This window comes from Trachemys scripta, chromosome 6 (genome assembly GCF_013100865.1).
Source record: "Trachemys scripta elegans isolate TJP31775 chromosome 6, CAS_Tse_1.0, whole genome shotgun sequence".
NCBI classification, from domain to species: Eukaryota; Metazoa; Chordata; order Testudines; family Emydidae; genus Trachemys; species Trachemys scripta.
Window position 1 is genome coordinate 55,777,984 of NC_048303.1, and position 26,364 is coordinate 55,804,347.

The 26,364-nt window shown below is 35.8% G+C and overlaps 1 protein-coding gene across 5 annotated transcripts in view; it reads right to left on the reverse strand.

The window, feature by feature from the left end:
* FAM172A (family with sequence similarity 172 member A) overlaps positions 1-26,364 on the reverse strand; it is a 343,790-nt gene that overhangs the window by 108,862 nt on the left and 208,564 nt on the right. For all 5 annotated transcript variants that reach the window (XM_034774035.1, XM_034774034.1, XM_034774032.1 and 2 more), the window contains one exon: positions 21,346-21,465. In XM_034774035.1, the coding sequence (XP_034629926.1) occupies positions 21,346-21,465 (120 nt within the window). The remainder of the gene's footprint in view (positions 1-21,345; positions 21,466-26,364) is intronic.

Here is a 26,364-nt window from a genome sequence, read left to right on the forward strand (position 1 = left end):
TTAGCCTTCTGGCTTTGCCAAGATCGACATTTCAAACTAAAATAAATAAATAAATAAAATATTACTGTATGGGATTCTGTATTTGTTTGTAAGTGCAAATGACTTCACCCATTGTATTAACACAGCATGTAGACATTAGATTAAAAACAAAATAACACATGAATTAAACAGTCTAGAATTTCTTAATAAGAATTCCATTGTTAATTAAAGTAAGATTACAGAAATCAGCTGAGTTTTACTCACTGTCCCAAAAGAAAGCTACAACGGAGGATAAGCAGTGCCCCCTAGTGTCAATAACAACAGACAAAAATCTGAAGGGAAGTAAGCAACATTCATGGGGGATCTTATATAAAGGAAAATCTATAAATACATTTGTGTCTGAGCAGGTGTAGCATTATGAGAGTGTATACACACATACATATATACACATGCACACTATATTAATATATACACAACTATACACACACAGTCCACTATATACATACATATATTTACTAAATTATATACAAATATGCACACAGAGAGTATATATACATATTATATATACACAATCTGACATGGCCAAGATGTCTTTAGTGTTCCAGGCAGCTCAGAAAAACATTTCCACACAGAATAGCAGGCCATGCATGAAAGCGGGTGTCAGAAAGCCCAGCAGAATCACTCACTGTGAAGATGTCTAATAGGAACTGCTGAATACACAATACAGGCAGCCTGGACTGAATGACTAAATTGGAATGGCCAGAAAAGTCAGAAGGTTTTGAATCAATCAGAAATTATAATTAAACCTGTAATGAGTGTTTTGACATTTTTTCCTTTTTTTGTTAATTGGAGATTAACACTATTTAGAGCTTATTAGGGTCCAATATCAACAATTTTATAATATAACTTCTATGCCTTCCAGTAAATTACCTCAATCTTTTGATACTGAAAGAAGAAGTTAACACACACTGTCTCAAAAATGTATCCCCAAAGACCAAAGTTTCACAAAAATTCAGCACATATTTTACTGAATTTGAATTAGGAAGGGATGATCCTCAGTTTTTTTGTAATAAGGTACTTTAATTTCTTTTTCATTTCACTCCAAAGAGTCTTGACGAAAGAGAGAAGTTGTCTACCCATCTTGTGAATTATGGTATACATCATAAGTTCATTAGCATTTGGTTCTGCCATGAAACACAAGCAAGAGATAATAAAATAAAATAAGGAAAACAAAGACAAAAGATATAAAAGAATGATATGAGACGACACCAGTTACAGGTGGAAGGAAAAAGCCTTGAACACTATAAAAGACATATATAAGATGTCAAATAAACTATTCTTTCTATTAATGTAAAACAAATTAATATAAAGCCTGACAAGACTGCCCAATTTTATTTGCATAAAAAGTGCAAGTGACTATTTTTAAATGAATTCAGATCACAAAATGTTTGTATTATGTTTTTCCATGTAAAGCATTAATAGACATTTACTCTCATCCTTGCATTTTAAAAAGCAATGTACATAATTAGGCTTTTATGAAAAGATTACAATGTGCATTATAAATTGATTCACGTTTAAAGTGAAGAAGGCACAAAATGCATTAGTTTAGGAGACAAATTACTAGAAATGCAATGCTCAGAATGACAGGAGATACTTATTTAGACACCTTACAATAACTATTAGGGTACAATTGTGGATGAAACCTTAATTGCTTAAGATTCATTAAAATCTCTAAATCGCAAATATACCTTTTTAAATTTAAGCTTAGATAGACTATGTAGCCATTGAGAATGTTTTTTTAAAAAAAGATGGAAAATTAGTTTTAATAATTAAATTTACCAATAACTTAGCATGTCACTATAGTTCAGCGACTGAAACATATGAAGCGTATTTTATTGCAGATTTTGTTATATCCAATGTTTATATATTTCCTATACTAAACAATGAAAATTAGTCAAATATTTTTCATATGAGTCATGGTACTATCCTCTGGAGAGCTCATCTTAAACCCCCAAAGCAGTTCAACTTGACACACACTTGTTTGGATGGAGCAAAGGTGAGATCACAGTTATGTGTTATGGCCATAAGGAGACCTCTCTTTTTCATTCTAGCTCAGATTCAGACATTAGCTGCTACTTTAATATTAGAAGAGATGTTCCACTGTCTGGCTCCAGGTATCAAGTACTTTTATGGCAAGCAACTTGCAGTAGAAAATGTTATACAGATTATACTGGATTTGTTGATAGAGTCATTTTTGAACAGTAAAGTAACTCTGAACAATCTGAACATTGTTTTGGTTGAGAAAGAGATGTAGTGTTTATCTTAAGTTCATTTTATATAATGCTCATTCAATAGTTCTAGAAACAGGTATAAAGGCTTGCATGATCCCTGTCTGTATGAGAGTGTGTTTGTTTTAACGACAACAGCAGGAGAAAAGCATGACCTAAGTCCTAAAGTCTGAAAGCACCTCAGGATTACTCATTATCCCTCTATTACAAGGAGAGTTAAAACCAAAATTGAGCTTATTTTATAACCTTCGGTATGTTTCTTATTTTAAGTGTGTTCCTGCCGTGTGTTTTTCTTGGTTAAAGAGATGAGACCGTATTCCACATTACATTGAAAAAAATGGGTAGCGTGTGCTTGCTGCTGACAGGCATGAGCATGAAGTTTCACCTGGGATGCAGCTGGGTGGAAATGGAGTGATTGAAGGGGAGTGTGTCAGTATGTAAGAGGTCAGGGGAAAATAAGGAAGGACTGAAACATACCTCCTACATTATCAGCATCAATAGGTCTTTGATGCTATAGAAATTACTGTGCTAAAACCTATTAAGAATTTTATACATGTAATATGTGACATGTTCAAGTACATGCCTGCCTATAGACAGGTAGACATAGAGGGTGGTAAATTGCAAAGTATGGACATATTTATTTGATTTCCAGAATGTATCAGATATTTCCTATGTAATGCAGCTCCTACTTATTTATCAATTATGACTTATTTTAAAAATGCTGAATGTTACTTTAATGTTTATGAAAAAGAAAGAGAGGAATGAAAATAAGGAATTTTCAAAATAAGGTATCTTAAGGAATGTGCATTATATACATAAGTTTAACTTGAATATTTACACATATATGCACATATACTCTCAGCGATTCCACAGATTTATGCAAACCTACCAAATATAGTTATAAGTGAAGTAAATCTTGAATTGTTTTTATTTTTTAGATGACACTTTCCTCACAACAATTAAACTGGAAGAAACTTCACTTGGACTGCACGTAACAAAATGTATCAATAATATAAAATTGTGTGTGGTATGTGCAAAAGACCATAAGAAATGCAGTCCAAGGCAATGCTACTCCCCATGGTATTATTTTTATTTTAATAAAAAGAAGGTAATTATTTAGCCTCTACCTGTGAAAATATATATTTATTTATTTATGAAGAGGTAAAGAGAAGGTAGTGCATTCTTGGCTTTGCAGCCTGGAAGAATCATGATAGGTTTGTCTTCATTACTTATGTATTATTATCATCATTATTTTTATCACAGTAGGTGCCTAGAGGCCCCAACCAAACTCAGAACCTACTGTGCTAGGTGCTGTACATACACATATGTACCATAACCCAAACTGTCCAGAAAAAAATTAACACTTCAGGACAGAGGCAATGATGCTGTCTCAGTTCATTTAAATCACTGTAGAAATATTATGACTATATTACAAATTACAACAGTCTAGCGAGTTCTTGGCAACTTTATACAATTGTATTTATCTATTTTTAGGTAAAAGATATAAAGCAATTGTAAACAAAATATAAAATCATGTTAAATATAATGCCAAATCGTGCACTTTTTAAAAACAAAAACACACTAGAATATCCCACATGTAATGCAATTCTGTCAGTAATCTCTTCAAAAGACTGAATCAAGGAGCAGATAGTACATACGATACCTAAATAAAACTTCAAGTTATGCACAGACGGACATAAATGGCTATGTGGGAGAGAGGCACTGAAAACTATTTTTTATTGCAATACAGTATCAGCCATATTGTCAACATCTGGACTTCACAAAGATCCCCATACTAAAATAATCCACAACCATCAGTTACTGCACTATCACACTAACAAAACCAAACTGTTATAGTGACATAGAAGAGAATGTTTTCAGACCCTCCTTGTCATTTTTCCAATATAGAAATCCTGTGTTTTGTTACTTAAAAAAGGAAGAGAAAAATAAAGTTGGTGTAACATTCTTTCCTCATTTACTTAAACAACAATATCCAACAGCTGGAAAAATACCAGATTTTTTTGCAATACTTTATTTCTCCACTAAATGTGTAGAAAAGGTTACATTCTTCATAGGACAATTGACAAATATGTTTCTTACCATTTATTTCACAGCTCTAGGATATTCAGACCTTTTCAGTAAAAGGCCTCGCGTCCTCAGATGTCAAGAATCACCCAACAAATCAACCAATTACCAATAAGTCTACTTAAAACATTTATTTCAACACAACAGCAAGTATCCCAGTACCATCTTAAGGGCATCACTGGGTTCTGCATATATGTTACTGGGAAATCTTGATATGCAGTACCTATGGGATAACAAAAATACTACATAATGTGGCAGTTACATTAGTACCTACATAGGTCTATTCTATTCCCTTAATACAGCCAGCTTGCTTAAATACAGGATGCTAATCATGTGAAGTAACTTTTTTTTCCCCCAGAAAGAGATAATGACATTCATATGCCAGAAAGTATGGTAATCTCAAATAAGAGATTATATCATTTTTCTTCATTTTAATTGCCTACGATCATTTGTGTTTTGTGTTTTACTTCAATACTATAAGGGTTTTCAATGAATCTCCTGTAGTACCATACAGTGGTGTGTTCCTGTTGCTTGCGTGCAGTCAATAGTTCTCCCACATAGCTAAGCAACAGCACTTTTCTGCATATGAATTAATTGTTTGATCATGGGTTGCTGAGAGATATAGAGACTCTTCTTTTACTTCAGAAGTAAAACAGCTCCTATTCCTTACTTTTATTTTATATTTAGCACATGCCTATATTGTATGTTCACTCATTCAAACATGCAAATTTGACCAGTGTATAAAAAAAGTTGCACATAGTGTGGCAAATGTACATACAATACATATACTACAATACACACATAAAATATATATACTATCTGCATAAAATTTGAATATATAATATTGATGCTTGCAATGCAATATTTGACAATATCAGTGTGCATGGATCTTATTATATATGTAGTGAAATCACAGAAAATAGTTTTTTAAGTATTATAAAATTTATTATAGACTTTTGGGACATATATTTACATATTCCTTTACTAGTACTACAGAATAGTTAGAATTTGCCATAGATACAAAGCTCAGATAAAAATCCCATGTACAAATAGGTTAACATATTCTTTTGTCATTTTAATAATGGACTGTCCTATTACATTCATTATTCATATAGAATAAGATAGACAATTTTTAGGCATTATATAGCTTTCTTGAGGAATATTAGCTTTGTGGCTTTGAGAGGTCATTTTCTAAAGATCCTAATAGTCAAATGACATCTTGGGAGATGTTATACTGTTGCTATATTTGCATGATAATGAAGATGAAATTTCATATGTGCTGCTTGAATTGCACTTATCTAAGTTTTGTTTTTATAGGGAATGACCAAAGGAATATGTTTCCCTAAGCAAATGTGTTGCTTTACTAAAATATAATAAATTCTGTGGAGAGACGCACTATAAACCAAGTTATAATAATTCCTTGTAATTTATGAAACAGTGTGTTAATGAAGAACTTTTATGTTATCCACTATGAATCTCTAATACTTGATTCTTTTAAAGAAATTTCTATGACACCTATAAAAATTATTTTTAGTAAAATATTACATTGTAAATGTTATAAAACCATTAAGAAATAATTTTTGAAATGCTTAGTTATCACAAACTATAACCTAATTTATTTTTAAATGGCCATCACATACAATTTTTATATAATATCTTAAGCTTGGTAAAGTTCACATGGTTACTACATATACTGGATCAGGTATAACCATATTTCACCTGAACCTGACAGAAAAGTCAGTTAGTCAAACAATTTTCTTACCACAGATGTATGTTGTGGACTAGGCTAACAGGCATCTTTTAGATAATTAGATATGTAGGTAAATATGTGCTTTGGCAGAGTCCAAATGTTGATCTAACAACTAGCCAATAAGGGGTGTTAACATGTGAAACATTCAAGAGCTCCATTCTCTCACAGGTAAGGCCTTGGCTCTGAAACCTAGATTTCTCAACTCACTCCATAACATACCACTATTGTAAAAATCAGGACATGATTGAAATAATTTCCACCTCTTATCAATGTATGACTAATTAATCATCACCTTATTTGACAATTTAACATTATCTTCATTACTAATTCTGAGGTATAGCTCTGGAAAACCATTATCCAGCTACAGTTTTACTTCTAAAAGATATAATTTTACATTTTTATAAAAGTGAAAATTAAGTCCACTACTTAGATCTAAAAAAACCTACAAGTTTCAAAGCAAAAATGATAACCTAAGCATAGATAACAGCATAGCTAATCTTACTTTATGTCTAAGTTTTTAGTTTTTAAATCTTTAAAGAGAATGGTTTTGATTTTTGATGGGAGCTAAAGGCATTGTTTTAAAACAAAAATAATATGACATAAGAGGTATACATATGACAATTTTATTTAACATACCTTTTCAATTTATTCTAATCTACTATGCACTGTAAATGCAGAACCATATCCAAAATAAAAGAAAAATATTCTTATACTGGAAAAAAAGCCCTATACACAGAGGAACATCTGAATAAAATTGAGACATGTGCAGTAAAGTTTTACCTTCTCCCTAGAATGTTTGAGATGAACTCAGTGTAACACTGTCTTCCAAGAAAAGACAAAGTGATCAATGCAAGAACACATCAGGCTCCCTTGGACAGGCCAATCAATGCAAGAAAGAACCTTGCCCAGGGCCTTATGCAAATAGAAGCACGTCCTGCAACCCAGGGAGGGAACATGCGCAATAGATCAATGGGATCAGAAAAACCTTACAGCTATATCAGCCTCAGACAGTAAATATATAATGATGAATCCCTCACATTTTCAGTGAACTCTTAAACTAGGTTATTTTCAACAGCTGGTTGAAAAATCTTCCAGGTCTGTACACAGCACAGTGAAAAAGTAAAAGCGTGAGAGAAAACTGACCAGAGTTAGTTTAACAATTCTTTTAAATGAGTGAAAATAAACTTTCAGCATTTTAACATCTTTGGCAACAGTGAACTCATGCTAAAATGCTGGAAGCTAAGATTCAAACATGCTAATTTGACAGGGTGGAAATCAAGGTGTATTTAAATGCTGTTTAGTAGATTACTAACTGAGGTAGAAAAATAAAAGAAGGTTCACAATGTACAAGAAGTACAGTATTGAAGACTTAACATCAAAATTATCATTAGGTTGACTTGAAAATATCCTGTCAATGAATACTGTAATTGTTTTTAATCTCATCTGTATTGAATAATTTTTTTAGAAGGAATTGAAGATTTTATGACGTGTTCCCTCTCTAAAAAAAAAGGCAAACATGGTATTACTATTTCTAGAAAATGTTCTCAACTTGAAATGCAACTTGGTAAGGTACACAAAGTTGCAACCATGTGTATAAGATCATACCGACTCGCCAGGCACTTGATAACTATATACAAATACTAAAATAATAAGTTTTCATAGGAAGACTTGTAAAGAGTGTTTTCCCAACATTATTCATTTTCTATTTTTGTGGAGGGCAGACTTTCCACCCCCCTCCTAAAATTTCCTGTTTTTTAAGGAATCACCATCACCTCTTAACTTCACAGAACAAAGGCATAATATTGCTGTCAAACAGCAAGAGCCACACCAGGACAAAATATAATCCAGATATCGACAAGCAAATAAGACGGCTTAATCAAGCTTGTAAAAACCTCGAGCACCTTGTACCTTGATACTGCACAGTTGAAGCTTAACACTGATTTTAATTTGCACTGGAACTGGGAACAGACAGAACAATAATTAAGCTAAAGCTATTTATCATCTTACACAATTATAGTAAAACTATAAGTCTACAAAATATTGTAAGTTATTAAAGTATCAGTTTAGTTCTGTTTTTACAAAAGAATTTCCAATACATTACTCATATTTGATAGTTACACGTTTCCTTACTATAAAATTTAAATACAACATATAAATGGAATTATTTTAAAATTCCTGTATTACAAAACCAACTTTTAATATGAATAATAATAGTATGACCTATACAACCAATGTTAAAAGACTTTGATAATATATTGAAAAAGCAATGTAACACAGGTCTGTTAGACTAAAGAAAGGAAAGTCCTAAGATAAAATGTAAATATCACCTGTTTCTTATATTACTACAATGTTAGTGTTGTTCTCACGAGTAGTATGTTTAGTTAGATTAATCTTATTCCGGCAGGATTTGTAATTTCTAATATATTATTAAATTTGCCGTTCCCTTGGTTGATCCACTAAACCTGGTCTTAAAGTCTCATAAAATCTCTACTGTTCTACACAAAGGCCAAGCATATACTTTTCACTATAATTAACATTTAAATTAACAGTAACACAATACACTTGTGTAAGTCTATGGGCACAAGATCAAATCAGATAAACAACAAGAAAATTATGAAATAATAGTAAGCCAGCTCCCATTTCTTCATTTTTTAATGTTTTTATTTTTAAGAGCAGAATTAAAAAAGCCTAATTTGCCTGATAAAACCTAAAGGTATTACAAACTCTATTATGTTATAATATATATGAATATTTTTTGTTCTCCCTTTCTCTCATCTACGTAAATCCAAGATCCCTACATTTCTTCCCCCTCCCAGGTGTGTAAATACACATTTAATAAAGAACACAAATATTTTTATACCATTGATATCATTACACTTGAGAGCATCTTTAATGCAAACTGTTCCCCAAACCACTTTACAAAACTAAATAACAAAATCTACAAAGTGAAATAAAAGGCCCAGATTTTTTTAAAATATGCATGGGAAAAAAGTGATAACCACCGTATTTGAGCATTTAAACAATATATTAGATACCTAAATGATTATTTGTAAATGCAATTATCATGACTGTGCACACAATTTATGTAGTAACATTTTAAAAATCTGGATCCAAAACCAACAGCAGAGGAAGAGAGAAATTAAGAAGTGTAAGAGTCGGGGAGAAAAGATATATTTGCTGATAAGATTTGGAAACAGATGGAGAGTTGAGGAAATTAAGTAAACTAGGAAGAAACAAGTGCATAGAAGGTTCAAAATCAAGGAAGGCAATTCTGAAGTTAAACTTGAATTGGAAGAAAAGCCGGTAGAGCTGCATGATATTGGAGGCGATGGAACACGTTTATTTCATGCAAGGGAGGACAGGCAGAATCATTCTGCACATGCCAGAGTCTGGAGAGCTAGGACTTGAGCAAGCCACAAAGGAGGAAGCTGCAATAGTCCATAGATGAGCGTATGCAAGAGGCTTTCAGCAGAAGTGGAGCTGAGGCAATAGTGTTCATTGACAATTTAACAGTGAAAGACTGTTCAGCCAACAGGAGCAATGTTGATGGTGAAGCATAAAGCCAAGGTTATGGGTAGCAGAAGCGAATAGGAGATCTAATTCAAGAAAGGAAATAGAGAATTTGGAGTTACATTTGAGGATGGTTCTCTTCCTAAAGAGATATTTAGCTGAAGAAAGTTGAGAAAAAGCCACATGTTAATTTGGTCAAGACTGGCAGAGAAAGAAAAGGTAGCAAGGAAGGAGTCATTACAATGTCAAAACACATATAGAGCTGAACTGCAAAACTGTAAAAGTGGCTCTGTTTGAAAGTAGTCCTCGTTAAAGACAGAATAGGGAAACAAGATGCTTGGAGGTAGGAAGTAGACAGAAAATAGAAGAGGGCAGAGAGTTGAATGCCATGGTACCCAGTAGAGGCAGGGGCTTGATATAAAAGAGGAGTCACTACCAGTGATAGAGGAAAAGAAAGAATAGTGTGATAGAATAGAGTGGAACCATGACAGAATATATTCATGAATGAGGAGAGGAATTAATTACTGAGGATTCAAACATTACTGAGATACTAAATGCCTTTCTTAAATCTGTATTCAGCAAGAAAATGATACAGTAGAGCCACATCATCCCTGGTCCCTGCATGGGAACATGAAGCAGGAGGGAAGCCCTCACACACCCTTGCAGATCCCACACAGGGACCAAAGACAATCACAGTCTATGTGGCCAAAGGAATGAAGGGACTGTTACCCAAATCACCCCCTAAGAGTTCTTCAAAGTACTCTTATCCCAAGTGTTTACTTCCCTGTATTCCATGGATATTACGGAGGGATTATTATTGCTAAGACATGAGCTCCCATCGTGGTGGTTCCACTCCATAATGTCTGTGGCTAAATGCCAGAAACTGTGCCAACAGAAAAGAAAATTGAACAACCAATAAGGAAGGTAAAATCTGTTAACTATTGAAAAAGAGCAGGTCAGACAATACTTAGCAAATCTGAACATACACAAAACAGCTAGTCCAGATGACTAGCTATCATAGCTATTAGGGGATTTGAACTTGCTGATCCACTGCTTGGTTGGGTGATGGAAGAAGGACTCGATCTGTTGCTTGTCCCTCCTCCTGCCATACACAGACTACTGTGCTGAGATGCTGTTGGCAAAGCTTCCTAAAGTAGTGGGTCTGGAAATTAACATTCACACCTCCATGAATAATTGTTTCAGGTTATCTGCAGATTCTGGCAGACACCACTGCATTGGTTTTTTCTCGGTTCATGTGTACAAGGTTTTATTCACAACTTTTTTTTTTTAAGAGATTTTTCTGCTCCAAATGAAACCTGAGATTCTGATCTAATCACATTTTCAGGAGCAGGGTTTTGTGCATGAACCTATAATGTCTATTCCTTATTTCAGCTCTGACTATGAGTAATAAGCAGTATATATAGTTATAAAGAGTAAGTTTTGACAGAAATTTAAATGATGTTGTTGAGAAAATTACAGAATTAATGGATGATGGGAAAGCAATAGATACAATATAGTTCCATTTTTGTAAAGAATTCAGATATAGTATCTCACAGGATCTTAAATGTAAAATAAATTCAAACTGGCTTGGATAGATATACTGTCATGTAGAAATTAAACTGGCTAAAAATAATGCAAAATAACAAACAGGTGGGAAGTGTCTGTCAGGTATTGTAGGTACAGGTGTCAAATCTTGTTTTATGTAGCATCTTCATTAATGATCTGGAATTAATGAAATATGGAGGTGATACAAATTGGGAGGAAATGCCAACAGTAGTAAATATATACAAATAATGCAAAACAACCTTCCAAGAGTCATAGATTTTAAGGACAGAAGGGGCCAGCGTGATAATCTAGTGTGACCTCTTGCACAACACAGGCCACAGACCCTCAATCAGAAGTTCTTGCATCAAGTCCATAGAGATATGAAGAAAACCACAAAACCAGATTTAACTTGGAAAAATGCAAGCTAACCAATCTGGGGAGAAAGAATTTAATACATATATACTCTATAGGAATGAGAAACCTGGGAAGCAGAAATACTGAAAGGGACATAGGGATGACAGTGGACAGCAATTTAGACATGAGTTTGGAAAGAAGTCCACTGCAATTTTGGACTGTGTAGACAAAAAAATTGTGATGTGGAACTGAGAGATAATAGTCCTCCTTGATATGACTGTTGCGACTGCCCCTAGCGTATCACGTTAAATTCTGGGTGCAATACTGGAAAAAGTATTTACAAGGTTAAGAAGTTAAGAAAGCAATACATTTACAAAAAAAAAAAAATTAGAAGAGAAAAATATATGTAGTTTGGCTAAGAAACAAGTTTGGCTAAAGAGGCCAGGCATAAAAACAGTTGGCAATATCTGAAAGATTTTTTTAACAAAGCGTGAAAGGGACTTTTTAGTGTAGTACACCAAAGTTCAATTAAGAACAGTGGAGTGAAATCTGAAAAGATAAAATTAATGAGATCAATTAGGTTGTGGAAAAGTCTCTGAAGGGAAGTGTGGGATTTTCTTTGCCTGGGACTGTCAAACCCTATATTGTAGAGTACAAACCTATATTCGCAAGTAGCTAGACTAGATGATCTAACAAGTCTTTTCCATCTCTATCTTTCACAAGTCTCTGATTCTATATACATCATATAATTAGCATTCCAACAATTGTTTTAAACTAGAAAATTAAAATGAACTAGCCAATGAGATCTATATTAATGATGGCAGTGCAGATAATTAATATACAGTACTGTACATATTTCTGAGCCATGAAACATTGCCCTTTTCCTCTTGAAAGAACGCGGTAAAGTGCACAAATGCTGTAAACTTGCAGAATATGGATTCAGCTGAGTATTTTAAGAACCAGACATTAAATAAGCAAATGATTAAGAGGAAACAATAATAAGAGGCTGGGCAACTGATCTAGGTGAAGTTAGCAAGTGGGAATCCAAACTCAAGACTATCCCTCATTCTAGTTCTTGCAGAGGCAGCACACTCATCTCCTGGGGAAGGGAGAAAAATGTCTCACTTTGCATTGTCGTGATCCCTTTGGTTAGTTCAACAGCAACATTGATAGGGTTGATGTTGAGCTAAAAAAATCAGATGCCTACATTTCATAGCACTTAAATTAAAACAAAAAGTGGAACAAGACATGTGACCATCAGACCCTGAATTCTTCACTTGTATTTTGTAACCTCCCTCCCCATTTCTTTGTCTGCTCCTTTTAGACCATGTCTTTTTAGATATAAGCTCTTGAAGGCAAGGGACTGTCTCCCACTATCTGTTTGTATAGCACCTAGCATGGGTCTGTGATGCAGACTGGAGCCTCAGGGTGCTACCAACACAAACATTTATTTAGACTGAAAAGTGGAAAAATGACAGCAGACAAAAATGTAAAACCTATTTTTGTTACAATGAGCCAAGCATATATACAAACAAAAATCAGTCATGAATGAATAAATCATTATAGGCAGAACTGGTAGTAATGCCTGTAAGGTTGCTTTACACTTGCTAATATAGTCCCTTATTTTCTGTTGCTTATAAACCTCTGCCAAATTTTATCCACTCGGGCTGAAATTTGCCATGCTCACTGTCTACCTCAGGCTGAATTTTTGTTTTTAAAGTTTCCACAAAAATAGTTTTGCTGCTTCCAAGAATGAGGTTGGGGAAAACAGGTTGTTTACAAATGCTAACTTTTTTTCTAACATTGTTGTTTTGTTTTAATTTCTAGTGTCTCCATAGTTTGGAGCAGGAAATTTGGCTGGGGGACTGCCCTGGGATGAGAGAGGTGTTGTCCCCATGAAAACCCAAGATTTGGCTAAGGTATTAGCTGCTGAAAATAGCCATTTGCATCAGTAAATTCAAGGCCAGTGCAACCCATTAGGTGACCTAGGCGGTCGCTGGATCTTTGGCCGCCCTGGTCATCGGCAGTATTTCGGGGGCGGGACCTTCTGCTGCCTCTGTCGGGGGCAGCATTTCAGGGGCGGGACCTTCCGCTGCCTCTGTTGGGGGCAGCATTTCAGGGGCAGGACCTTCCACCGCCTAGGGCGGCAAAAAAGCTGGCGGCGCTCCTGAGTAAATTCCATTAGAGGCTTGATGTAAAATGTCTGCACTAAGCGTGGCCCCATTGACCCCCAACCCCCATCTACACTGAGCATGCTCTCAGGTTCCACAGAGCTTGAGTCCTGAAATATGAAACTATCAGTGAGGGACAGTTCCCCTTCATTACATTATAATACCCTCAGTAGGATTACTCTGTACAAAGTTTATTTTGTGCTTCCATCATATTGAAGCACACAATCTACCATTCCCCCTTTTATTTTGCTCTTTCACTTAGTTCTCACTTCTTAGTTTCCTGCCCCATCACTACATTTTCTCCTCACATTTACACCCTTTCACTCCAACTCTGTGACTTTTTTTAAAAAACTGCTTTTAAAATTAGTTCTCACAGGGTAGTTGAGAATTCCATTTTCAATAATCCTGACAAATTTTATAAATAAAGATTATTACTGCTACTTTGTGCCCCATTGGGGTTAGGCACTGTAACTAGTCCAGGGGTCGGCAACCTTTATCATCAGAGTAATCCACTGGCAGGCCACAAGACATTTTATTTACATTGACCGTCCTCAGGCACGGCCTCCTGCAGCTCCCAGTGGCCACAGTTCACCATTCCCGACCAATGGGAGCTGCAGGATGTGGCACAGGCCTCAAGGACGTGCTGGCCGCCACTTCCCGCAGCTCCCATTGGCCGGGAAAGGCGAATTATGGCCACTGGGAGCTGGGGGGGGGGGGGGGAGCGCCGTGCCTGAGGACAGTCAAAATGTCTCGCGCCCGCCAGCGGATTACCCTGATGGGCCGCATGCCAAAGGTTGCTGACCTCTGCACTAGTCCATGCTGCTTTCCTTAACTTTAATCAAAATTCAATATTTGTTAAAGGATGCTATTTTTTTCCGATTCTGTTTAATGATTGCAAGTACACAAAAGTGTGGGTATGCTTTACTTTTGCCTATCGACACTTTTGAAATACGGAACACTTCTCTATGATAGGCTCCCAATCAACTTTTGTTTTTAAATGGAAATTAAGACCTTATTGGAGCTCAATTTTGCTATTTCCAAGGTCCTGATTGGCACCCTAGTTAACAACAGAGGTTGGGGAAGTTGCTCTTGTGGCACTAACACTACAGCATCCAGGGAGCTGACCATGTCCTAGCTATGGTTGATCTCGGACACTATCGTCTCTTCAGCTGATTCCCATGCAGCTGTTAAAGGAGAAGCAGCCAGTCACCTGGCCTGTCAGTGGTGCCCCTCTTCTGCTTCTTGAATTTGTACTTCTTGTGCTTTCCCACCTCTATGATTTATGTTAAAACCCATCCCAAAGAAACCAACAGATTCTGGGTACCCTCTGCTACACCTCAAGATAGGTTCCATTACGGATTAGGCAGAGAAGGGAAGCACAGACAATATACCATCTACAATTACTTGTTGTTCAGATTGTGTTTAATTTAAAAAGCAAATTTAATGGACATTAAATAATGAAGTCAATAAAATCAATGACAAACTAGCGAAAGTGGGACAATCAAGGTTCACATACCCCAAGGGGAGAACAAGGAGTTTGAACCCCACAGAATAAGTGGTTGAATCAGCTGATTGTATACAATATTATTTTGCAATAAAAATATGTTGTGTATGAAAGCTTACAGTGTTCTAACTTAATGATCTTTATGAGCTATGTATACAGACTGTGGTTAGGGACTTATGTATTTTTGTGCTCATAATTGGTGGTGCAGTCAGGCAAGGAGGGGCTGCCTCCCCAGCCAGATGAGACTAGCTCCAAGCACCTAGCATTATACAGTGCAAGAAAAGACAAATGATGGGCCATTAGAGTTAATGGGAAGAAATGGAGACATCCCAGCTAGAATGTCCCCATCCTGAATTACCACGAGTCACTATAGTCAGAGAGGAAAAAGCCCTTTAAAAGGCTTCGAACAGACTGGTCTTCATCCAGAAACTGAGGACCGTCACTTGGTAGGTGCTGGTGTCCATGAAACACTGGATCCCCTCTAGGGCAGCAGGTATGCTGGGAAACTGTTCAGAGGCAATAGGTTACTTGTATTAGAAAAGAGATTTATCTAATCTGAAAATGTAAAGGCTGAAGTTCCATCTTTATGGTTATTTTCTGTGTAACCTACATATGTTTGTTCTCCCTCACTCTTATCTTTGAATCTATTAATTTTTATATTAAATAAGCCTATTTATTTTTACCCCAAGCAAGTGTCTATTGTGCTAACTGAACTAGGCTGGTGAAAGCCAGGGTGTGCTTATGGACTGGCTATTAGTGTCTGGACTCTGAACTAAAGCTGCACAACATAAAGGTACTTTAGGTTATAGGGCAGGCAATGACTGAACCCCTTACTGGTCTTGGCTGGTTTGGGTGATCCCAAAAAGTCAGAAACAGTTTAACAGCACAACCACTAAAACTCTCAATCTGCTGACAGAGTCCCACTGAGGTCAAGGGGGCTCTGCAAGGGCACAGTGTCCACTCATGTGGATCATATTACAGGATCAAGGCCTTAAAATTATTTCAAATTGAAGAAATAAAGCAGGTTGACTTCAATGGAGCTGTGCTGATCTATGCCAGCTGAGAATCTGACCTATATATTTTAAGGACACAGGGTTTAATAATGCTTGTTAGTACAGCACAAACAGATCCAAAGTCTCCTTTCCCTTGACTCATAAATAATAGGAAAGAAGAGGAAAAACAGAAGCAGGAGGCTGATGTAAAGAGACAATATCTAAATTTTTAGGCATATTTTAATTTCAGTAGACTGCAGTTTAATATCATCAAACTATAGTAATTTTTCCTGAATCTGAGAAGATTATGGTATGAAAAGCACAGCACTCTATAGAATGTTTAGCAATTCAACTACTCATGTAATATGTTGACATAGTCAGTACTTTACAGCTTTTTACTAGTCTTTAAAATTCTTTTAACAGTCTATAGATAAAATCTATGTGTTATCTACAACTTAGTATCTATACATACATACAACACTTTAGTCAAAGGCTACAATGGGTTGGGTAGTTTTTCATCCAATAGAAGACAGTTCATCTACCTTTCCTTTCCTGATGTAGTTTAATTCCCTGTGCTCTCTGATTCTCTGATGAACAATAATTGCAACAGCAAACACTGAAAATTTGAGATAGTGTTGCCACCTCTCACAAGTTTATCACAAGTCGTGTGCTATCTGGTGTTTTCCTTAAAGCTGAAGTTTAATTAAATTAATCAATTTATTTAAAAACAAAAAAGGAAGTTTCTAGCATTCAGTATAGTGGTAAAAAGCTTGATAGTGTGAATCACAAAGGTTCAAAAAGCAGAAGGCAAATAAAAAAGAAGCCCAAAATTATCATTTTAAAAATATCTCATGATTTGTAAGCCAAACTCTTAATTTTGCAGGGGCTTGATTAATGATTTTGAAAGTCTGGGACTGGCAATTCTTTTGGAGATTCTGAAATATGAGCAGTTGTCACCCAGTGAGGGTAAAAGCGTGGAAATGTATTTGTTTTAAAAGTGATACCAGAAAACTAGTCTGTCTGTCAATTTGTTTTCTCCTGCATACACAGTTGAGCCCTAGTCCTGTAATTGGATCTGCAAGGGTGGCCCATGGGGTCCACATAGGCACAAGGATCAACTATGTGGATCCAACTGCACATTCAGGGCCTCAGACAGGGTGTGGATCTTTCACACAGGAACAGGGGACAGAAAAACATTCTCATAACAAAGTAAAATTGTATCACCACAAAAACTTGTAGAAAGACTCAGTGGTACGTCTTTTTCTTTTAATTGACCACACATAAAAGGATTCCAATTTTAAAATGTTACTTTCTATTAAATTTCATAGGAGTTGTGCAAATTCCATTGTTTACCATCAAGTACAGCAAGCTGCTTTGGAAAATAAATCCCCAACTGCAATATACTGTGCGCTGGATAACAGAAGATAGATAAGATATGTTCATGAATCATGTTTTGAATTTTCAAAATCAGTAATTAGCAAAAGACCATGACCTACAACTATTTTTAGTGCCTTGTATTTAAAAAATAATTTACTTTTTAGACATCTGTTTGCTGCACATTTAATTTCAAACTACAACTATACAAAGTTTTAATTAGTAAATGTTAAGATACATTTTAGTAGTAGTCTTATGATTCTTACTTGTAATTCAAACTATAAACAATATAACTAATTACACTTATTGGTCAAACTTTACTTCTCACACATGCTAAACCACTTTCAATTATTTCCCTTGTAATCTGTGACCCAGTAAGGTAGAGGAATTGGGTGCCTATGCTGCAGGATAACAGTTTCTGTGCATTCAAGCATGATGCTGTAGACTTACCCTGATGTTTGAGATGTTAAGGGAAACAACACCTACATGTGCATACAAAGGCAAAAGTTTTGGACAACAATAAAAATACCGTAATGAACCTTGTGACAAATATTTGAAAATTCTAGGGAAGTTTAACTGGGTGATACAAGTATCTTGCAAATCACATCTTGATTTTTTGCTTTGGCAACCAAGTCAAAAATCGAAATTAAAAGCTAGACTGTGAGCTAGACCATATACAGCTACAGAGTAATGGCAACTGAATAATGATGCTCCCCCTTTTTGTTCAGACTTCATGAAGGCTGGTTGTTGCCCCAGCACTTTGGGGAGCACAGAAACTGCTACCAAAATGCTTCCCTCCCAAAGTAAGTCACCCAACAGGAGTGTGCAGGGGGAAATAAATAGAACAGAGCTGGCTGACTGCACCAGCTAAACCTGTTACAGGGGTGCAACCAGTTTGTTCCTGAAGATATTCTGCCTTGATAAGGCTGAATGCCTCCTGCTCCTTCTCCTGCAAGAAAAAGCAGCTTTACATTACTTTTGCTATAGGCTGTTACTAAATGCCACAATCTAACTGTCATTTAACGTCAAGTCTCTGGACTTCTAAGTCTACAGTGACAGTTACTTTTAGAGTGGATTCCCCAAGGAAATAATGAAAACCTAGAGATCTTCAGTTATTAAATAATTGTGAACAATCAGAACACATTCAGCAGCATTGCATGCATACCAACACAAGGTATAAAAGGCATTTATTTCAAAGTCTGTGGTTTATTTTACTTTCTGTGGGTACACACTGGTGCAAAAGGCCCACGCAAGGCCCTACATTCCAAGTGAAAAACAGAAGTTTCACGTTGCCCTCTGCAAGGGGAATGAAAACAGATGAGAAGTGTACAAGGAGTCTACATAACTACTGTATTTGGGTGGGAAAGAGAGAATATGAATATTTACTCTAGGACATTAATTTTCCACAAGCTCCTATATTTACTTTATTGCTACTCTTCAGGATTACAGAATAGCACTTTGGGGATGGACAGAGCAAAGAGGTTAGAAGCATCATTTTTCTAGTTACTAAAAATGTCTTTTAAAAACAAGCTGAAACTTTTTAAGCTAAAATATTTTCTAGGGCAGGAAATAATAAAAATACTAAGCAAATCTGACCACTTAATATTATGGTAAAAATAAAACCTTTATTATTGTAGTTCAATATTTGTTTCTATTATAATTAGAGGCAACCCCCAATCTAAACTTCTACTGTCAACAAAACCAATAAATAAATAAATAAATAAATCAGATAAACTTATTTTTAACAGGGAATGCAAAAACAGGTGTTAATCACAGTTATTTTTTTAAAATAAGGACTATTACATTAAATATACTTCTCAGGTCTAGTTTTCCATGACAGATATGTGATGTGCCAGTAGTTATATATTATATTCTTCCTCCCATGCATGCACCTCCTGTGGAGATAGCAGACTACAGAAGCTGACCCTTACTGAGACCATCTTGTCTCTGTGACAAAGCTCCTTTTTAACTTCTTGCTTACTGGTTACTTCCTGTGATGGAGAAAAACTTTAGCTCAGCTTGTGATAATTTCACAGGCCCTGAGCACCCTGACCCTAGAAGCCCCAAGGTCAGAAGTCAAGTCTTGTTCTGAAACATCTGTGTGCTTCATATTAAACTAGAACAAAAGTGGAGAAATATCCACCAGTGTGACGAGAGAAACAGGCAAAATGGGAATGACACATTGGTCATCTGTTACCCATGCCATCTCAAGCCATTGACTGAAATGTGATAGAAAGAACTTTACTCACTAAAATTCCAAAATACCTTCATGTAAGTGGTTTGTTTATTAAAAATTAACAAAGTTCTCAAACACACTTTGGCTTTTCTGACTTCATATATTAAGAAATGCTTATTCAAAAATGTGCATACAATATATTTGTATGCATCCAGTGACCCAAATAATATTACTTGACAAAACCTACTGAATTCTACAGATATTTCAATTTCAAAATTTAAGCACATCAGGGTAATCCAACAATCGGAGTATTTGAAACTTCACAGTTTACAAAAGCAAAGGAAATAGATAATTCATACTATTACAGTATATAAGGAATCCAAATCATATGACGTAATTGAAAAGAGCTCACATGTTATACAATCAGTTTATGCAGCAGCAATTATAGATCAAAATGAACAGTTAAGGTTTGTTACACATAGAATAATTTACAACTACAAAACTTGGTATCTTGATATTTTTTGTTTTGAGAAATAAAAGTAAATTTGTACAATTTACTGACAGGACTGTAAAGCATTTGTGGGATTAGATCAGCTACATCATTCTCATTTTTCAACATGTGCACACTGTTTAAATAAAGCTTGGGGAAGCAATGAGAGAACTGAAATAGCCTTAATTTCCATAACAAAAAAAATCAACAAGAACTGTTAAAATCTTTGAATCACATAAGCATTTCTTCTCTTGTTTTCTCATGGACCAGAGGTGCTCACACATCTATTTTCTCCCAGGGTAGCAAACAGTCAAAAAACTTTAACTACATAAACACAGTAACCCAACGTATCAGTAATGCAATTGTGATGTCCTCCCATGACTTTGAATCAAGGTGCAAAATTGCTTGAACATTTTGGCCCTGAACCTGCTAACACTAATGCATATGCTTAATTTTATGCACGAGTTGTCCCATTGAGCCATTCTTAATTCTGTGAATTTAAACAGGCAGTTTCCTTCTAATGCTGTCATATAAAGTGATATGCAAGTTTGCCTTCCATGGAAGTGGCAAAATCTGCGTCCACACTCTTTCCTGTACTTCCTTCACACTGAGACTGATCCAGAGCCCAATGAAATCAACAGAAGTCTTTCCTGTGACTTTAATGGGCTTTGGATCAGGTCCTCTATGAGTTTCCCTGTCAACAGGTGCCTCCAAGTTCCCTCACTTGAGTTCCAAACTGCATTGGGGGAAATCATATAAAATAACACTGACTCAGTGAGCATTACACATTGTACTTATTTGTATTCAGACCCAACCTAGAACTCACAGAGCACGACAGAAGCTGTATTCTCCCTTTTTTGCACGCATACCACCAGTCAGGATCCATAGGTTTTGGCTTCCCTGGCTTCTGTAAGCATGAAGCCCTATGTGACTGTCTTCTAATTTGGTAAATAATCAACAGAGTAAAAAACAGTGTTTTTAATTTTTTTTAAACCCAAACATACCATGTGAAAAGCTGTTTAGAGTTCTAAATTGTCCACCCTCTTTGGAAAGAGAACATTAAATTTAACTTCTGCAAATATGTGAAAGCCCTCAGCAAATAGGGCAATGGAAAAGTTAACACTTACCAACTCTACGAATGCAAGTCCACCGTAACTGTGAGCGACAAAAAATATGTTTTCAGCTGCTGACTCAGCAATAAAGTGGTCCCACACATAAATTGCATGTTCTTCAGGAGAGCCATTATCCTACACAGAGAAGTATATTATTCACTATAATCTTTTGCAAACTGACAGTTTTGTCTACAGGCAACATATTCCTAGTTGTTAAAAGGTTTTGTTAAAAAAAACCACAAATACATTTGTGCTAGGGTCACAAAAATTAATTGATTCTTCTTTTTAAAAAAATCAACACACAAAACAACCCTGAGAATGTGATTTAAAGACTGCAAAACCTGCTTTCTTTGAATATAAACAAAATATTGTGCAGTTACAGGAAGTCTAAGCACAATAATGGCATTTCAGCTAAACAGCCTCACTCAAATTTAATACAGAATAACAATAACAATATTTAGTTCTTATATACACTTTTCATCAGTAGATCTCAAAGTTCTTTAACAAAGGAGGTCAGTATCATTATCCACATTTTACAGATGGGGAAATAGAAGCAAAGAATGACTTGACTGGCCCAAGGTCACCCAGTAGGCCAGACGCTGATCAGATTCAAACTTTTGACAACTTTGCGTCAAATATTTGTTCACTAAAAAGTCTTTGTTTGTATGTTTGTATGAAATTAAGACTTAATCCAATAAAGAGAATAAGAATAATAATAAAACAAAGGCTTCATCTCACTCTCTAGTATTTTTCCCACTGCTGCTATACATCTACATGTTCTAACCATACAGAATATGGCCTAATTCCATAATGACATAACTGATTTTTTACATCATACTTATTCTATGTTATTTTGCAATTACAAGCTAATATACAATGCAGATAGAGCACCTCTTGACCATTTTCTAGTAATACTCATTATTTTGGGGCCTGGGAGTTACGGGAGAGCAAATTCTCTATTAGTTAAAACCATAGGACTGGTGATCAGAATATCTGGGCTGTACATTCCTACCTCTGTTACTAACTTTCTATGTGCCTATCAGCAAGGCATTTAACCTCTCTGCACCTCACTTACCTCTTAGTATTAGTACTTCTTATGCAAGTATTAATGTAATAAACATGAAATGCCTGATACTAAACATTACTTCCCTAGTTGAAAAGCCATAAATAAGTGATATAAAAATCAAAAGTAAGTAAATACCGGTGAGGGCAACTGGTAGCCATAGGATTCTAATGATTTCAGTGTTAATTATTCATATAAATTATAGATAGACTGTAAAATTTTCAAAAATTAGCTTAAGTCCCTTTTTCAAAAATGATGTAGGCACTTAGGCTACGTCCTCACTACAGGGTTGGGGGGGTGTCGATTTAAGATACACAAATTCAGCTACGCAAATAGCGTAGCTGAATTCGACGTATCGGAGCCGACTTACCCCGCTGTGAGGACCTCACGGCAAATCGACCTCTGCAGCTCCCCCGTTGATGGCGCTTACTCCTACCTCCGCTGGTCGAGTACTAGCGTCGATTCGGGGATCGATTTCTACCCGCCGATTCAGGCGGGTAGTGTAGACCTGCCCTTAGGAGCCTATGTCCCAATGAGACTTTTGATCCCAAGCACCTAAATCACTTTGGAATAAAGCAATTAGACTCCTAAATCACATGGACAATTTTGAAACTTTTATCCACTGTTCCTTTAACTAGCAGAAACTGAGAACAAAGCTTTACTCCTACCTTTTAATGTACAGTAACAGGATAGGAAATGTTTATCAAACTTTCAAAACAGCCACAAAGTTCCTTAGACTTGGGCAGATTCTATTATTGATTGACGGACTCTCAATGACACAGTGAAGTGTCAGCCTATTAGGTATCAAGAGCTACATTCATCTCCATGCAAGGGAAGGGATATTTTCTGTCTTTCAACTCTGGTTCTGCAATTTGATCATGAAGATATAAGACTCCAACCACTTGAATCCAAATACATGACCTGGATCCAAGTAAAGAAACTGGAATGTGTTTTTGCTTCTATTAGCAAAGCAGAGGCTTGCAAATGAATCACTTTTTTCCCCCTAGAGATTTGTTTAAGATAAAATAGAGCAGTATGATCTGGAGTTTATTAAGGGAAGTTATGTACGTTTTAACTGGGATTGCTATAGAAGAAAAATGTTGAAACAAAAGGTTTTCTCTAAGAAAAGTTTAGAAGCTATGCTACTGTAAATAATACACTGCAATAAAATAATAATAGCAGCTAAGGAGTTTTCCTTAGTCAAGTGAATTAGATTTACAGTTAGTTTTTAATTGAGAATAAAATTAATCATTGTAAAAGCAATTTAATCAAGTTCTGAGCTCTGACAAAGAGAAAGAAGGGTTAGTTATTTTTAGTTAAAAATTGTGCGTCAAATCATGGTGCAGCCCATTTTTATTATTCTGTGTACCATTAGGGCAAAAGCATAGAGTCTTAGGACTACAGCAGGAAGCTTCCAAAAGATTCAGAAATCAAGTGAGAGTCTAGATATCTACAAATAACTCCCACTGATTAAAGCAAAACCAAACAGTCTGATAAACCAAATATTTAACCATTAGATTTCATACATTCCAGCATGAAGATTCAATTCAAGATTATTTTTTATATACAAAAGCAAAGAGAGGCTCTGTCTAAAATTAGTTACTTTGGACTATAACTTCTGTGTTTCTTTTTTATTGTTAAAGTGCCTTAATGTAAAATAGAGAGACAAGGTGGATGAGGTAACATCTTTTATTGAACCAACTTCTGTTAGTGAGAGAGACAAGCTTTGGAGCTACATAGAGCTCTTCATCAGGTCTGGGAAAGGTACTTGAATGTCACAGCTAAATACAAGATTGAACCAATAGTTTATCATAAGTAGTTATCACATATTCTAAGCAACCCTTCAAGGTGAAGTGCTACAATGTGGAGCTCGAAAGCTTGTCCCTCTCACCAACAGAAGTTAGTCCAATAAAAGATATTATCTCACGCACCTTGTCTCTCTATATCCTGGGACCAACAAGGATACAACAACACTACATACTTTAATGCAAAATACATTGTATTGTTCTGTATACGCTACTAACCCACAGATAGTATAAAAAGAGGATCTGGGACAGGGGAACACTACTGGATGAAGTGATACATTTTAAAGTGAAACCTGTTTCTTTACGATAGGTGTCAGAATAACTTTACTTTGAAGCTGGTCAAGATTTCAGGCAACTTTTTGGGACAAGCAAATCAATGCTGCCACTACATAAGATGGAGCTGGCTATCTAATAGAGAGTTAGGCACCGCAGTCTCCACAGAACTGTTGGGCTGTTTGGAATTTGAATTTATGCCAGTTCCACCAGGGTCTGAGGATTAAGTGGGTCTGTCTGGCCTTGGATAATTTAGGGTGCTGAGTACCGGAGTTTCAGTACAGAAGGTGACAATCCAAGGTAACTGTTACTTCCCATTCTTTTACTGCTACTAGAATATCCTGACTTTACAGGTTAACTTGTTAAGTTATTTAATGAAGTGCAGGCCTCTTTGTCATACTTTCCATAATTTTCTGTATGACCACATAAAAAGGGAGTGAAAGGTTATATTACCTACCTCATAAGGCAGTTGTGAGGCTTTATTCATTGTCATTTGTAAAGTGTTTTGAGATCATTGGCTGGAAGGCTGCTATAGAAGCCCATGTCAAAATTTTCCATCATACATGCCTCAAGTTGGATATCTAAACCCCATAGTTATGTGCCTAAATAAATGGCTTGACTTTCAATGGTATTGAAGTTAATAAAAGCCAGGGGCGTTCAGCACTCTGAAAAATCAAATAATTTATTCAAGATCCTAAATAGATGTTATGTGCCTATCCTGAGGCATCCAACTTTGAAAATGTTACCTCCAATGTAGTAGTATTACTACTAATTTTTGTTTTGGTTTTTGACTCTGACATTCAACTGAAATAAATTCCTTAATATAGATTTTAGATTAAATTTGTCTCTGGTGACCTTTGACTTAAAAGCAGATTTTTGTGCATTTTACATTTAGTTTGGCCTATTTCTTACAAGTTATAGTAAGATTCATTGAAGAAAGATTTTGTAGAGCCACATTTGTTTGACTAAATTATCTGAATCTTGCTTAAAAAAGAATATTTTTGGGGTTTTAATATTTCTTGTCTTGTATTTACTACTTGAAATTTAGAAGAAGCCCGCTCAGATCAGCTAAGAAATTTTGCAAAACTTTCCATCCACATAAATATCAGAGAATTTAAGAAGTTATTCTAGCTTAAAAGTTTGAGGATCAGATTCTCCTAGGGTGACCAGATGTCCCGATTTTATGGGGACAGTCCCGATTTTTGGTTCTTTTTCTTATATAGGCTCCTATTATCCTCCACCCCCTGTCCCGATTTTTCACACTTGCTGTCTGGTCATCCTAGATTCTTCAGTCTGCTAAGGCCTCTAAAGTGCTGCTTATACAATGCAAATTGGCTGGAATACAGACTGCAGTAGCTAGTGTAAAACTGCTTCCTGTGCCAGCAGCCTCCCAACTCATGGTGTATGGAAAGCGAGGAGATATTGTCAGGGGCATGACAAAGTGGAGCTCGTCCACTGGCTCAAGGTCACTGAATGACATTACGCCAGTAATGTAAATTAGAGCTGCTCCTCCGCAACTTTAATTTAAGTTGGGGCTGGGTGGCTGACAATCAGGAAGCGCTCACATTCCCTCTCCCCTCTCCACTGCAGCTGAGCTCTGCTCAGGTAGAGGGCGGAGTACTTGCCTTGGACCCTAAAATATCTGATGCATAATTTTCAATTTGCTACTACTTTGACAAATTTTACATAATTCATTTTTTAAAGAAATAATATATTATGAATAGGATTTAACATGCCATTTTAGTTTATACAGCATATTAAAGGAACTACAGAGTTTCAGCAGCTAGCTAAAGAAAACCCACTCCTGATTCAAAAACGTAATATGGAACACAGATCCCCATCTATGAGGTTCTGGGGAGGTTAATGACAGAAACATAGGATTATCAGATAACA